General features: G+C 39.2%; 2 protein-coding genes across 2 annotated transcripts; both read left to right on the top strand.

The window, feature by feature from the left end:
• The first annotated feature begins 8,653 nt into the window (after positions 1–8,653).
• On the top strand, positions 8,654–11,311 carry LOC117916170 (G-type lectin S-receptor-like serine/threonine-protein kinase LECRK3). Its single transcript, XM_034832066.1, has one exon. It carries the CDS (start codon positions 8,750–8,752, stop codon positions 11,171–11,173), a length of 2,424 nt encoding a protein of 807 aa, XP_034687957.1. The 5' UTR covers positions 8,654–8,749; the 3' UTR covers positions 11,174–11,311.
• Positions 11,312–12,202: 891 nt separating this feature from the next.
• On the top strand, positions 12,203–13,779 carry LOC117915759 (G-type lectin S-receptor-like serine/threonine-protein kinase LECRK3). The gene has a single exon (XM_034831438.1). It carries the CDS (start codon positions 12,360–12,362, stop codon positions 13,641–13,643), a length of 1,284 nt encoding a protein of 427 aa, XP_034687329.1. The 5' UTR covers positions 12,203–12,359; the 3' UTR covers positions 13,644–13,779.
• Positions 13,780–14,922: the final 1,143 nt, after the last annotated feature.

Here is a 14,922-nt window from a genome sequence, read left to right as displayed (position 1 = left end):
CCTCTGCTCATCTCTCAATTCAAATTATTATTCCCTTTGAAGAAGTTAAATTTTGGTTATTTTTATCTAACCATTACTATACATAAATGACTTAAATCAATGGTTATTTACGAACCCACAACAATAACAAGTCATTAAGAATTCATTTGACATTGCTTTTTAAAAATACTTTTAAGCTTAAAAAGCGTTTTTAAAGAAAAATTGGGTATTTGACAAAATTTAGAAAACACTTTAAAAAATCATGTATGGTAATAAAAAATCACTAATAATATTTTTTGGAGAAACGCTTGAAAAGTATATGACTTGATTAAATAAATACCATGGTTAAGAAAAGAAACAACTTAACTCTTACTATATACTGCAATATTTGGCAAAACCAAAGTTTTTGCCTTCTATTAGCCTCTCTCCATTTTACATATACTTAATAAGATGGTATTGGTCGAATCACCTTTTACCTATAGGTTAAAGATAAGAAAATGTTAGGGTACTAATTGATACCTATCAAACTTATTATCCCAACTGTCCAAATTGTATAATAAAATCTAAGTTAATGAATGTGGATACAAATAATGGAATTAAAATGCAAAAGAATGGAATTGTATATAAACAATGAGATCAATATTGAATAAAAGAATGTGATCAAAATGTAAAGCAGTGTTGTTCTCAAGCTAGCATATAAATAATCCATATGGTTTTGGATCATTATCTACCTTCACTCATCTCTCATATCATTATCTACATTTTTGTTAAATTCTGACCATCAAGATGACCCAAATCAATGTGCATTTTTAGCACCCACAACAAAAGTCATTAGTTTCAATAATAGGTTATAGTTTGGAAAAGATACCTAAGAGATGTACAATCCCCTAAATTTGCTATTTAAACCCATGGTGGCGAAAGAAGTTTGCATACAAAAAGAAAAAAATGTATCTATTTTGCTCTATGCTAGACTAAATAATATAGCTTGATTAAATAAATATGATAACTAAGTAAACAGATAACTTAACTCTAAACAAGGTTCAATATTTGGCAAAATCAAACTATCTGACTTCCATTAACCTCTCTCTCCATATTATATGTGCTCAACAAGATGATAACAATTGAATTACCTTCATAAGGAAAATGCTAGGGTATAAGTCAATAGCTATTGAACTTGCCATTCCAATAGTCCAAGATGCATGATGATATGTAGGGTACAAAAGAATTAAACTATATTAGGATCAACTCATAAAATAATGACATCAAGATATGATGAAACGAATTTGGGTATAAAGCAATAAGACCTAGTTGTTCACGTGACACATTATGATTGATCCTACTTTTCAATATTTATTGATTCAATACTATAGTAGAACCCTTCAATATATCTATGATCTCTACCATATAATTTTATGTATGATATCTAAGAAAGGTGTACTTTGATCTTAGAAGAAGTGAGTTTTTTTTCAAGCTACATTGAGCAACTTGAGATTCTCGTATCCAAGTAGCATAGAGATTAGCCTTACCACAAAGTTATATGGTTTATATGATGTGTTTTATGTGTTCTAACATATTGCAAATGACTTGGTTTTGTGTGACTTGAACTTGCAAGAAAAGGTAATGTATAAGGAGGGACATATGTAGATTTTGGATGGAAAGTAACAAATATTGCAACTAAGGTTATTTCTTTGGTGGAAGTACCATAGCAATCTCATGGTGTGGAAAAAGATATATCAAAGTTATCCTAGGCTTTTTATAGTTTTATTCTTTTAAATTAGAAGGACAAAATTTTTGTTAGGGGAGGGGATGTGATATTTGGTTGTAAAAATGTTAATTTTTATGCTTAATGTTGCCTTTAATTAGATGTTAAAACTGGTTTAAGGTTGATCATGGTTAGGCCTAATTTAAGATTAGTTATAATTAATTGATGACTTAAGTTTATGTGTTGGGATGATTGACCTAATTACAATTATGAGAACTTGAAAAGATGAATTATTTAGGAAGTCTTAAAAGTAAAAAGTGGGGACTTCAGTGTAAAAAGTAAGTTTTGTAGTAGCTCTACAGCATTGGCACCTAAAACTTTATCTGCAGAGTATTTAAGAAGCTAATAATTTTTATAAGTCTTGCTTTAGAAGAAGACTCACTAATTCTTAAGTAATAAAATTATCATTAAAATTGTGGAACCCCAAGAAAAGAAAATAGAGAGATTCAGTCCAATTTGGAAAAGTCAGACTTCTAGAATTCAATGCAGAAAGGTTTGGAAAAGTTATTAGCCACGTCTGAAGTATATTTTTGACATTGTCAATGCCCCTGAAGAACAGTCTTTTATTTAATATATTCAAAAATCTTGAAGTCTATGAACTCTTTTGACCAGAAGCTACCTTAATAAACTCTACAAGACTAAGTCATAAGCAATTTGTTGAGGTTAGAAATTTCGTCAACAGCACATGGATTAATCTGGTGTTGATGCTTGTTGCAAGCATTCTGGATGGCCGTCAAGGTTAAGGGATCAGCCAACAAGGCTTATATCAATCTCTAGTTGTGTAATTTTCAATTTTGGTTCATTTTTTATCGGTTTTGTTGGGGGTGCAACAAAGTCACTTTTAAACCCGAGGATGGATCATTCATATAACAACTCTTAGAACAACTTGTAGGATATGATGTCAAATGTCAATAAAAAGTTTGAATTATCGATACCAATTAACTTCCATGATCCTAGAATTCATATCAGAGTCAAGGATCATGATTTAAGTCATGGAGCATCATGTTAAGATACAACAACGTCACTTTAGGGGTAGACCACCCAAATGACTGAATCTTAAAATAAACTTATGTGGTATGATGTTGAATGCTATATGTTAGCTGTACATATCTGTACATACCATAATGTGGTTGTTTCCTTTAGGGATAACACCTTCCTAATCAGGTCTCTCAACTGTATATATATATATGTATTACTCCTCTGATAAGATATAGAAAATAAGAAGTACCTTGATTTGGTTACATGGTATCAGAGCCATTGGCTCAAAGTCTGGGAGGTGTCAAGATCGGCCGGTACCCGAAGTCCGGCGACCTGAAGCTGAACGCGTGAGAAGCAGGACGCATCAACTCACGCGCCGGCGCGTGGAGGAGCGTAGCAGCTTCTGTTGACCTCCGATCAGTTGCGTGGGTGTCGCAATCCCGTTCTCTGGCCAAGGTGATCTCGCTCCGCTCTTGTTCTTTGAGATTCTGCCCTTGGGGTTCCGTGAATGAACCCTTTCCTGATCCCGATCTCTCTGGTTACCGCGAGTCACCGCTGCGATCCTCGAGAAAGAAAGAGAGAGATTTGTGGATGGTGTTGAGATTCTGCCATTGGGACGCGTCGACGGAGATTGGTCAGATTTGTCACCTTCGCCGGAACCTTGCCCCTCGATCCACCCTGCCCCTCGATCCACCTTCCTGAGACGCCTTCTTCTCAGATACGCGATTCGAACCCCGGTCTCAGATCCCGACACCCTCTCGACGCTGATCACCGGCGTTCCTCCTGCTCCGCCGCAACCCTAGATTCGCACTTTGCTCCGAATCTGGCCGGCTGTTCCCTGTACATCACAGTCGCCGGAAACCGACGGTTGTGATTCTCCTTCCGCCCACCTTGGCAGCCACGACCGCCCACCTTGGCAGCCACGACAGCAATCCATTTTGTCAAGGGGTTTTATAGTTGCTTTTGACGCAATCTTTGACGCTTTTGCCCCTTTGTGTAAGAAAGGTACTTGTCTCTTTCTTCTTGCTGTGTGGTGAATTGTAATTTCTGGTCTGGGCTGATTACTTTGGAGATTGAATTTTATCATGGAAGAGAATAAGCATTCTGTTGCTGATATAGTGCCCATTGTGTCAAAAATAACTGAACACAAATTAAATGGGTCTAATTATATTGAATGGAGCAAGACTATCAAAATTTATCTGAGAAGTGTTGCTAAAGATGATCACTTGACTGAGGAACCTCCTACTGATATCACTAGAAAACTTTGGTTGCAAGATGATGCACGGTTATTTCTGCAGATGAAAAACTCTATTAATAGTGATATTGTTGGTCTGCTGAGCCATTGCGAATTTGTTAAGGAGCTAATGGATTATCTTGATTTTCTGTATTCTGGAAAAGGAAATGTCTCTCGGATGTATGATGTATGGAATGCCTTCCATTGTCCTGAAAAGGGAGCTAAATCCCTCACTGCATATTTTATGGACTTCAAGAAGGTATATGAGGAATTGAATGCAATTATGCCTTTTAGTCCGGATGTTAGAGTCCAACAGGCTCAACGGGAACAGATGGCTGTTATGAGCTTCTTATCCGGTCTCCCATCTGAGTTTGAGACTGCCAAATCTCAGATTCTTTCTGGTTCTGACATTGGTTCCCTTCAGGAAGTTTTCAGTAGAGTTCTACGAACTGAGAATGTCTCATCTTCTCAGCACACCAATGTTCTTGTTGCCAAAGGAGGAAATGCAGAAAATACAAGAAGGGTGAATAATAGGGGCGGAAACAGGGCATTCGAAAATCGTGGCAATGATTCAAGTACTATTGTGTGTTTTTACTGCCATGAGGCTGGCCATACCAAGAGAAACTGCAGGAAATTGCAAAATCGAAATCGGAGAATTCAAACTGCCAATGTTGCTACATCTGATACTGCTACGTTTTCAGACTCCTCAGACAAGATCATCACTATGACAGCAGAAGAGTTTGCCAAATATTCACAGTATCAAGACACACTGAAAGCATCTACTCCTGTTAGTGCTCTGGCAGAGTCAGGTAAAACATGTCTTGTCTCCTCCTCAAACAAATGGATAATTGATTCAGGTGCCACAGATCATATGACAGGTAATCATAAAACTTTCTCTACCTTCAGAACACATTCTGCTCCCCCTGTTACTGTTGCTGATGGTTCTACCTATGAGATTAAAGGGTCTGGGACTGTGAAACCAACATCTTCTATTACGTTATCGTCTGTGTTAAACTTACCAAATTTGGCCTTTAACCTAATCTCTGTCAGTAAACTTACCAAAAATCTGAATTGTAGTGTCTCATTTTTCCCTGATCATTGTGTGTTTCAGGATCTTATGACGAACCGGACATTTGGTAAAGGACATGTATCTGATGGGCTCTATATTCTTGACGAGTGGGTACCTCGACCAGTTGCGTGTGTTAGTACTGCCTCTCCTGTTGAAGCTCATTGTCGGTTAGGACATCCTTCTCTATCGGTGTTGAAGAAATTATGTCATCAGTTTGATACTTTACCTTCATTAGATTGTGAGTCGTGTCATTTTGCGAAGCATCATCGTAGTTCTTTAGGCCCAAGGATTAATAAACGGGCTGAGTCTTTGTTTGAGTTAGTACATTCTGATGTTTGGGGTCCGTGCCCTGTTACTTCTCAAACTGGGTTTCGATATTTTGTTACCTTTGTGGATGATTTTTCTCGAATGACTTGGATTTATTTTATGAAGAATCGTTCAGAAGTGTTTTCCCATTTTTGTGCTTTCTCTGCTGAGATTAAAACCCAGTATGATGTGTCTGTGAAAATATTAAGAAGCGATAATGGAAAAGAATATGTGTCTAACTCATTTCAGAATTACCTGAGTCACCATGGGATTCTTCATCAAACATCATGTGTTGATACTCCTTCTCAAAATGGGGTTGCTGAAAGAAAAAACAGGCATTTACTTGAGACAGCTCGTGCACTCATGTTCCAGATGAAAGTTCCGAAACAGTTTTGGGCTGATGCCGTTTCCACAGCTTGCTTTCTGATCAACCGTATGCCCACTGTAGTGCTTAAAGGTGATATTCCGTACAAAGTAATACATCCACAGAAATCACCTTTTCCCCTTGAACCAAGAATTTTTGGATGTACATGCTATGTTAGAGATACAAGGCCTTTTGTTACTAAACTTGATCCTAAGGCGTTACGGTGTGTTTTCTTGGGGTACTCAAGACTGCAAAAGGGCTATAGATGTTTCTCGCCTGATCTCAATAAGTATCTAATTTCAACGGATGTTGTGTTTTCCGAAGACACATCCTTCTTCTCTTCACCCACAAGTTCCGCAAGTGAGGAGGATGAAGAATGGCTCGTGTATCAAGTGGTTCATTCAAGACCAATTGCTGGACAATCAAGTGTGGTTGATTCTGATGCGTCTCTTGCTCATTTGGGTCCTGTTGTTACTATTCCTCCTGCTCCAGACAAACCACCCATTGTCCAGGTGTACTCTCGGCGCCCAGTGACAACAGATACATGTCCTGCACCAGCTTCTTCGTCATCTGATCCTTCCAGTGATCTCGACCTTCCTATTAGCCTTCGAAAAGGTAAGCGACACTGCAAATCTATCTATTCCATTGCCAACTTTGTGTCTTATGATCACCTGTCAACTTCCTCAAGTGTCCTTGTAGCCTCTATAGATTCTGTTTCAGTCCCTAAAACTGTTACAGAGGCCCTGAATCATCCTGGGTGGAAGAATGCAATGCTTGAAGAAATCTGTGCATTGGAGGATAATCATACATGGAAACTTGTTGATTTGCCTCCAGGAAAGAAAGTTGTTGGCTGTAAGTGGGTCTTTGCGGTAAAAGTTAATCCTGATGGCTCTGTGGCACGACTGAAAGCCAGACTTGTAGCTAGAGGATATGCTCAGACATATGGAGTAGACTATTCTGATACTTTCTCTCCTGTTGCCAAACTCAATTCAGTTCGACTATTTATTTCTATTGCTGCTTCCCAACAGTGGATGATACATCAGTTAGACATCAAGAATGCTTTTCTTCATGGTGATCTAGAGGAAGAGGTCTATCTGGAGCAACCTCCTGGGTTTGTTGCTCAGGGGGAGTATGGGAAGGTTTGTTGTCTGAAAAAAGCTCTCTATGGATTGAAGCAGAGTCCCCGTGCTTGGTTTGGAAAATTCAGTAAGGAGATTCAAGCATTTGGCATGAACAAGAGTGAGAAAGATCACTCCGTTTTCTACAAGAAAACAGCTGCTGGTATCATACTTCTTGTGGTCTATGTCGATGATATAGTTATTACAGGAAATGATCACGCAGGAATCTCTGATCTTAAGACATTCATGCATTCCAAGTTTCATACAAAGGACTTGGGTGAACTGAAGTATTTCCTGGGAATAGAAGTATCAAGGAGCAAGAAAGGGATGTTCTTATCACAGAGGAAGTATGTGCTTGATCTGCTTAAAGAGACCGGTAAGATAGAAGCAAAGCCATGTACTACCCCGATGGTGCCTAATGTACAACTTATGCCAGATGATGGAGATCCCTTCTACAACCCTGAAAGGTATCGGAGAGTGGTTGGGAAGCTAAATTATCTCACCGTGACGCGACCAGATATTGCATATGCAGTAAGTGTTGTTAGTCAGTTCACATCTGCGCCTACAATAAAGCATTGGGCGGCTTTAGAGCAGATTTTGTGCTATCTAAAGAAGGCTCCTGGTCTAGGCATACTATATAGTAGTCAGGGACACACTCGTATTGAGTGTTTTTCTGATGCGGATTGGGCAGGTTCTAAGTTTGATAGAAGATCCACTACAGGTTATTGTGTGTTCTTCGGCGGGAATCTAGTGGCTTGGAAAAGTAAGAAGCAGAGTGTTGTATCCCGTTCGAGTGCAGAATCTGAGTATAGGGCCATGGCACAGGCTACTTGTGAAATCATATGGATACATCAACTCTTATGTGAAGTGGGATTGAAGTGCACAATGCCAGCAAAGCTTTGGTGTGACAATCAAGCCGCTCTTCATATTGCTGCGAACCCAGTCTATCATGAAAGAACCAAACATATTGAAGTTGATTGTCACTTCATTCGTGAAAAGATTGAGGAAAATCTAATCTCTACTGGCTATGTGAAGACTGGAGAGCAACTTGGGGATATTTTTACAAAAGCTTTAAATGGAACTCGAGTTGAGTACTTTTGTAACAAGCTGGGCATGATCAACATCTATGCTCCAGCTTGAGGGGGAGTGTTAGCTGTACATATCTGTACATACCATAATGTGGTTGTTTCCTTTAGGGATAACACCTTCCTAATCAGGTCTCTCAACTGTATATATATATATGTATTACTCCTCTGATAAGATATAGAAAATAAGAAGTACCTTGATTTGGTTACACTATAAAAAGTTTGGCCTACGTTAACCCAGATACCAATTGGTTTTTTAAATGAGATGATCAAAATCCTCAATCCAACAATTGATATTAGAACTGTGAGTCATGGTCAAGTCATGGGAGTGTCATGTTGGGGTGCAACAATGCTGCTATAGGATGACTCACTCAAACAGACAACTCTTAGAACAGGCTAGAGGGTACGATGTGGAATATCTTAAAAAGAATTGCTGGCCTACCTCACTGGCAATTGGGTTTCAGCTAGAAAGGATTCTGTTGCGTACTCTGCATTGATGTCCCCATCCAAGGGTTGTTCACCACAACAAGCAAACCATAAACAAAGCAAGTAAATACATTCTAACTCTGAAAAATCAAAGTTTGAAATCAAGTAAATACATGGCAGCTTCCCCCACAATTTCGGTACACAGTGTGACACAAATGTCAAAGACTCAGTCTAAGAAAGTTTGGAACCACTAGGAGACTGATTATTAAAACAAGTCAATGGAAGACAACAAATTGAAAATCATCTATAAAATTTTCAAGCACACCTGAACAAAATGGAGATTTCATCATTTCTCTAACGATTTAGAATCTAATAGATTTTCGCTCAAATCCTTGAAGTTCACGTCTTTGTAAGCTTATCTTCCTGCAATGAAAACTGCAGTACCTTATTGTCTTTGCTGGTTGCCTCCTCTCCTCCTCCTCCTGCTGCTGCTCCCAGCGTCGGTTGTTGCTCAAGCTTATAGTAACAAAACTCTGGGCTCATCCCTCACAGCAGGAGACAGTGAATCTTGGGCATCAGAGTCTGGCGAATTCGCTTTTGGATTCCAAGAGATTGGAACTGGGGGTTACTTGCTGGCTGTTTGGTTCAACAAGATATCTGAAAAGACCGTAGTTTGGTCAGCCAATGGGGGTAATCTAGTGAAAAAGGGATCCAAAGTTCAACTTACTAGTGATGGAAATTTTGTGCTGAATGATCAGGAAGGTGAAAAGATATGGCCGGTTGATTCTACCATTACTGGTGTGGCCTATGCAGCCATGCTCGACAGTGGAAACTTCGTGCTGGTAAGGCAGGATTCCATTAATTTGTGGGAGAGTTTTGATAATCCAACAGATACGATATTGCCCACACAGGCACTGAATCAAGGCAGCAAGCTTGTTGCTCGTTTATCAGAAAAGAATTACTCGAGTGGAAGATTCATGTTTAAGCTACGGTCAAATGGAAGTCTGACGATGTACACCACTGATTTTCCACAGGATTCTGAAAATTTTCCTTATTGGTCATCACAGACTACTGGCTTTCAAGTGATTTTCAACCAGTCCGGTTCCATCTACCTCATGGCGAGGAATGGAAGCAAACTTATGGATGTGCTCACAAATGAAGCTTCAACAGAAGACTACTACCAGAGAGCAATTCTTGAATATGATGGAGTTTTCAGACAATATGTCTACCCAAAGTCTGCTGGCTCAAGTTCTGGGAGGCCTATGGCATGGTCCTCTTTAACCTCGTTCGTGCCCGAGAATATCTGCACAAGTATCAGGGCAGAGATAGGCAGTGGAGCTTGCGGCTTCAACAGTTACTGCACAATGGGAAATGATGACAGGCCATACTGCCATTGCCCTCCTCGTTACACCTTCTTGGATCCACAAGATGATATGAGTGGATGCAAACAGAACTTTGTACCAGAGAGTTGCAGTGAAGAATCACAAGAGAAGGGTCTGTTTGGTTTTGAAGAGATGACAGATGTGGACTGGCCGCTGTCAGATTATGGGCATTTTACAAAAGTTACAGAGGATTGGTGCGGACAAGCTTGCTTGGATGATTGTTTTTGTGATGTTGCCATTTTTGGAGATGGGGGGGATTGTTGGAAGAAGAGAACCCCTCTCTCAAATGGGAGGACTGAGTCTAATAATGGACGAAGAATTCTGATTAAAGTACGGAAAGACAATTCTACTTGGGAACCCAGAAGTGAAGGTAACAAAGATCAGTCAACTTTGATCATCACAGAATCTGTGCTGCTAGGTGGCTCTGTTTTTCTGAATTGCCTTCTCCTCCTATCAGCTTTTATGTACATCTTCCGTAAGAGAAAGTCAAAGACTCTTCAGCCACACCAGGCCATGATGGGGGCAAATCTAAAAAATTTCAGTTACAAGGCGCTAGAAGTGTCTACCGATGGCTTCAAGGATGAGCTGGGAAGGGGAGCTTTTTCAACAGTTTACAAAGGGACTCTAGCCCATGATAATGGAAAATTAGTTGCAGTAAAGAAGTTGGACAGGATGGTGAGAGGAGTGGAGGTGGAATTTGAAACAGAAGTGAGTGCAATTGGCCGAACAAATCACAAGAATCTAGTCCAGCTCCTGGGGTTCTGCAATGAGGAGCAACACCGGCTTCTTGTATACGAGTTCATGAGCAATGGTTCTTTGGCAACCTTCCTATTTGGAAACTCAAGGCCAGACTGGTATAGAAGAACACAGATCATCTTAGGAACTGCAAGAGGGCTCTTGTACTTGCATGAAGAGTGCAGCACCCAGACCATACATTGTGACATCAAGCCTCAAAATATACTCCTGGATGACTTTTTAACAGCAAGGATTTCAGATTTTGGGCTAGCCAAGCTTTTGAAGACAGATCAGACTCGGACTACGACTGGAATCAGGGGAACCAAGGGGTATGTTGCCCCTGAATGGTTCAAGACAGTGCCAGTTACCGCCAAGGTTGATGTTTACAGCTTTGGAATTGTGCTGCTAGAGCTCATTTTCTGCCGGAAGAATTTTGAACCAGCAGTGGAGGATGAAAATCAGATGGTATTGGCTGATTGGGCATATGACTCCTACCTAGAAAGGAAACTGGATCTATTAGTGGAAAAAGATCAGGAGGCACTGGATAACATGGAAAAGCTGGAGAAGTTTGTGATGATAGCAATATGGTGCATTCAGGAGGATCCATCTCAAAGACCAACCATGAAGAAAGTCACACAGATGCTAGAAGGAGCCATCGAAGTTCCTCTTCCTCCAGACCCATCCCCATTCTCCAAATCATTTCCGCATCAACCATTATTGTGTCGTAGAAACTGATTCAACAGCAATCCTTGTAGGGTTATTAATTCTTCAAATCTTTGTAGGGATTCTTTTTTCTCTTTTCTTTTTTCTTTTTTTCCTTTTTGTTCATCCCTCAACATTAAGATGAATAAATTCATTCTCATTGGTAACTCATCATTTTCTTGAAAATACGTTTCATACTGCTTTGCATATCATAATCGCAAAGTTAGAAATTTTAATTATTAAGATGTATATGTGCCGTGGGCACACATCAACCCACAAATACAAATCAAGAATGTCATGACTTTGGAACATAGAGTGAGTCTAAAGCATAAACAAGTACCAATATTTCATAAGCCAATTGTCTAAATGACTTATCAAAAGAACAAAATAGAAGTTCATATAATCCCAATGAGGGAAACTTTTTTGGGTTTAATTTTCATATCAGTGCCAATAAACACAGCTGTCTCAAAAGCTTTAGCTGTTAAGAAATCACCAACAATGTAAAGAAAGCTTAAACTGTTGTCCTTAGCCATACATAGGGAAAGAAAAGAGAGTTTTTCTTTGTGAGATTCAAAGCACTCCTGGCAGCATTAGGATGAATTGGTAAAAAAAAACTACAGATATCAGGAAGAAGAATAACTCTATTCATCTAGAAACTTTGTTATAATGTGTGATTTGCCAAGCATCATCCTACTATTCAAATTACCCCGAATTGTCTCCCAAGAAAGTATTACTTCTTCAAAATTGTAAAGCATACGGATGAGACCTTCTAGATTTTGTAGAACCTTATGTCTGCCAGTTATTATTTAAGTTGATGTATGCAATTGATGTTAGGCACTTAGCTCTTCCTTGTTGAAGAAAATTGTCTTTGGTCACTGATACTGCCAAAAATAAACACCCTTGAAACGTATGCTATTCAAAATACATTCAACCATAATCAAGCACCTAAAACACCTTTATGTAAAAGAAGCACTTACGATTAAGGTCTTCCATAAGAGATGACCTTCAATCAGCACCAGCTGGCTTTCCACTTTTTATCGCTAATGGCCAAAGTCAACAATGGCAGCAGAAGGTTAGATGGATACCCACTAAGGAAAACTCTCTAAACCCTGAAGCCCATTTCTTTATTAAGAAACCTCCTTTGAATCCTTTGAATCTAGAAATGGTGGAACCAAAATTTTCAATTATTCCTGAAGATTTTTGAGCATCTTCAGTCACCATGGCTGTTGCACTGCCTTTTGCTCTTTCCCTCATGCTATTGTCTCTGCTGCCATATCACACCCATGCTCAAACTTACAGCAATGTGACTCTGGGGTCATCCCTCACTGCAGAGGGCAACAATTCTTTTTGGGCTTCACCATCTGATGAATTTGCTTTCGGGTTCCAACAGATCAGAAATGAAGGTTTCTTGCTGGCTATTTGGTTCAACAAAATACCTGAAAAGACAATAGTCTGGTCGGCCAATGGCAATAATCTAGTGCAAAGAGGATCCAGAGTTGAACTCACCACTGGTGGCCAGTTTGTGCTCAATGACCCAGAAGGGAAACAGATATGGAATGCCGTTCATGCCAGTAAAGTCAGCTATGCAGCTATGCTAGATACTGGAAACTTTGTGCTGTCAAGCCAAGATTCAATCTATTTGTGGGAGAGTTTTGATCATCCAACAGACACTATACTACCCACACAGATGCTGGATCTAGGCGGCCAACTTGTTGCCAGATTCTCAGAAAAAAATTACTCAAATGGAAGATTCCTGCTCATATTACAAGCTGATGGAGATCTCATTCTTTACACTACAGCTTTCCCAACAGATTCTGTCAATTTTGATTATTGGTCAACTGGAACTCTGGGCAGTGGCTTTCAGTTGATTTTTGACCAGTCTGGCTACATTAATCTTATCACGAGGAACGGAAACAAACTTTCTGTGTTATCATCAAATACAGCTTCAACAAAAGATTTTTATCAGAGAGCAATTCTTGAATATGATGGAGTCTTCAGGCACTATGTCTACCCAAAGTCAGCAGACTCTAGTAGAGAGAAGTGGCCCATGGCCTGGTACCCCTTGTCATTCATACCTGAAAATATCTGCATGAGTATTACCACAAGTACAGGCAGTGGAGCTTGTGGGTTCAACAGCTTCTGTGAACTAGGAGATGATCAGAGACCAAACTGCAAGTGCCCACCTGGTTACAGCTTCTTGGATCCAGATAACACAATGAGTGGATGCAAACAGAACTTTGTGACACAAAACTGTGAAAAAGCATCACAAGAAAAGGATCAGTTTTATCTTGAAGAGATGATTAATACAGACTGGCCTCTTGCTGATTATGAATACTTTCGACCAGTGACTGAGGATTGGTGCAGAGAAGCCTGCCTGGGGGACTGTTTCTGTGCTGTTGCCATTTTTAGAAATGGTAAATGTTGGAAGAAGAAAACCCCTCTCTCAAATGGGAGGATTGATCCTAGTGTTGGGGGCAAAGCTCTTATCAAAACAAGGATTTGAACCTCCTTATCAGTTAAACTTAAACCCTTCCATATGAATATGTACTGTGTATTGTTTGTATTTTCTATTGTTGCTACTCTTATTCTATATGATAGTTAATAAAGCAATGGTGCATTTAAAATAACCATTCAGCCAAGTGTGCCTAAGACAAAAGGAACAGCTATCTCATGTGTTCAACATTTTGTCTATATTATTTATTGAAACCCGATATACGGGTTACGAATAAGATCAAGAATGATGTTTGTGCTTGAAGAAATTCAGACCTTGAATGAAAGCCAACAACACCTTACATTAGTAGTGAGAGAAGAATAGAAATATGTAACTGCAGCACACTTGACAGAAAAGAACCTTACTCCAAACAATATATCAAATTGGCAAGCATAGATAGGTCAGGTAAAACTACAGATGACAGTTCTTTTCAGAAACTCTACTTCTTTCAGGAAGACGAAGAAGAGAAGGGAGATCTGATTTTCCAGGCATCATCCTAGAACTCAACTTCCTAATGTGTTTCAACCATTCAGTGGAATTTGGATTCAGGCAGAGTGGCAAATAAAGTATGGATAACGATGAAGTTTGGATTTTCCTTGCAAGATTTGAAGAACAATAAAATGTTCAGACAAAAAGGATAACAACAATTGCTGACATTAACATTTAAAAGATTGGTCTACCAAAACCAAGCCTTTGTTGTGACTGTTAAAAAAGCGAGATTAAAATTAGATTTCAATATCCAATATGTCCATGTAATAGGTAGAGGACTAAAATGAATGCTAAATGAAACCAAGAAAGTGCCATCCATGTGATGGGAAAATTCATTTCCTCTTCTCTAAAAACGGGGGATTTTGTAATTGTTTTCCAAAAATAGATTTCTAAAAATAGGTAGCCAACAAAATATGCACTGACATTTGATTACAAGTTATTTTTTAAATTTGGCTGCATGTGAGAGGAGCTTGTAGATTTCATTGAAACTTCGTTGATGCCTCTACTAGTTTCTATTTTAGTTAGATATCTGCAATTCACCTCAGGAGCTTTAACTAGGAGAAAAAAAAAAAAAAGAAGCTTTTTTCTCACTATGGCCTCTGCACTGGCTTATCCTCTGCTCTTCATGATACTTTTTTCTGCTGCTACATTCCATCATTTCTCAAATTTAGAGCAACATATTTTTGGGCTCATCCCTCACTGCAATGAACAGTTTCTTTCTGGCACCCCCATCTGGTGAATTTGATTTCAGATTCCAACAGATCAGAGCTGGAGGTTTCTTGATAGCCAGTTGGGGCAAGAA

The sequence above is a fragment of the Vitis riparia genome, chromosome 6, assembly GCF_004353265.1.
Source record: "Vitis riparia cultivar Riparia Gloire de Montpellier isolate 1030 chromosome 6, EGFV_Vit.rip_1.0, whole genome shotgun sequence".
NCBI classification, from domain to species: domain Eukaryota; kingdom Viridiplantae; phylum Streptophyta; class Magnoliopsida; order Vitales; family Vitaceae; genus Vitis; species Vitis riparia.
Note: the sequence above shows the minus strand (reverse complement) of the source record. Positions and strands in the feature narration are given on the sequence as shown.

What these genes read in the sequence shown, in the direction of transcription:
- LOC117916170 (XM_034832066.1), top strand. Translation starts at nt 8,750, where the DNA reads ATGAAAACTGCAGTACCTTATTGTCTTTGCTGGTTGCCTCCTCTCCTC.
- LOC117915759 (XM_034831438.1), top strand. Translation starts at nt 12,360, where the DNA reads ATGGCTGTTGCACTGCCTTTTGCTCTTTCCCTCATGCTATTGTCTCTG.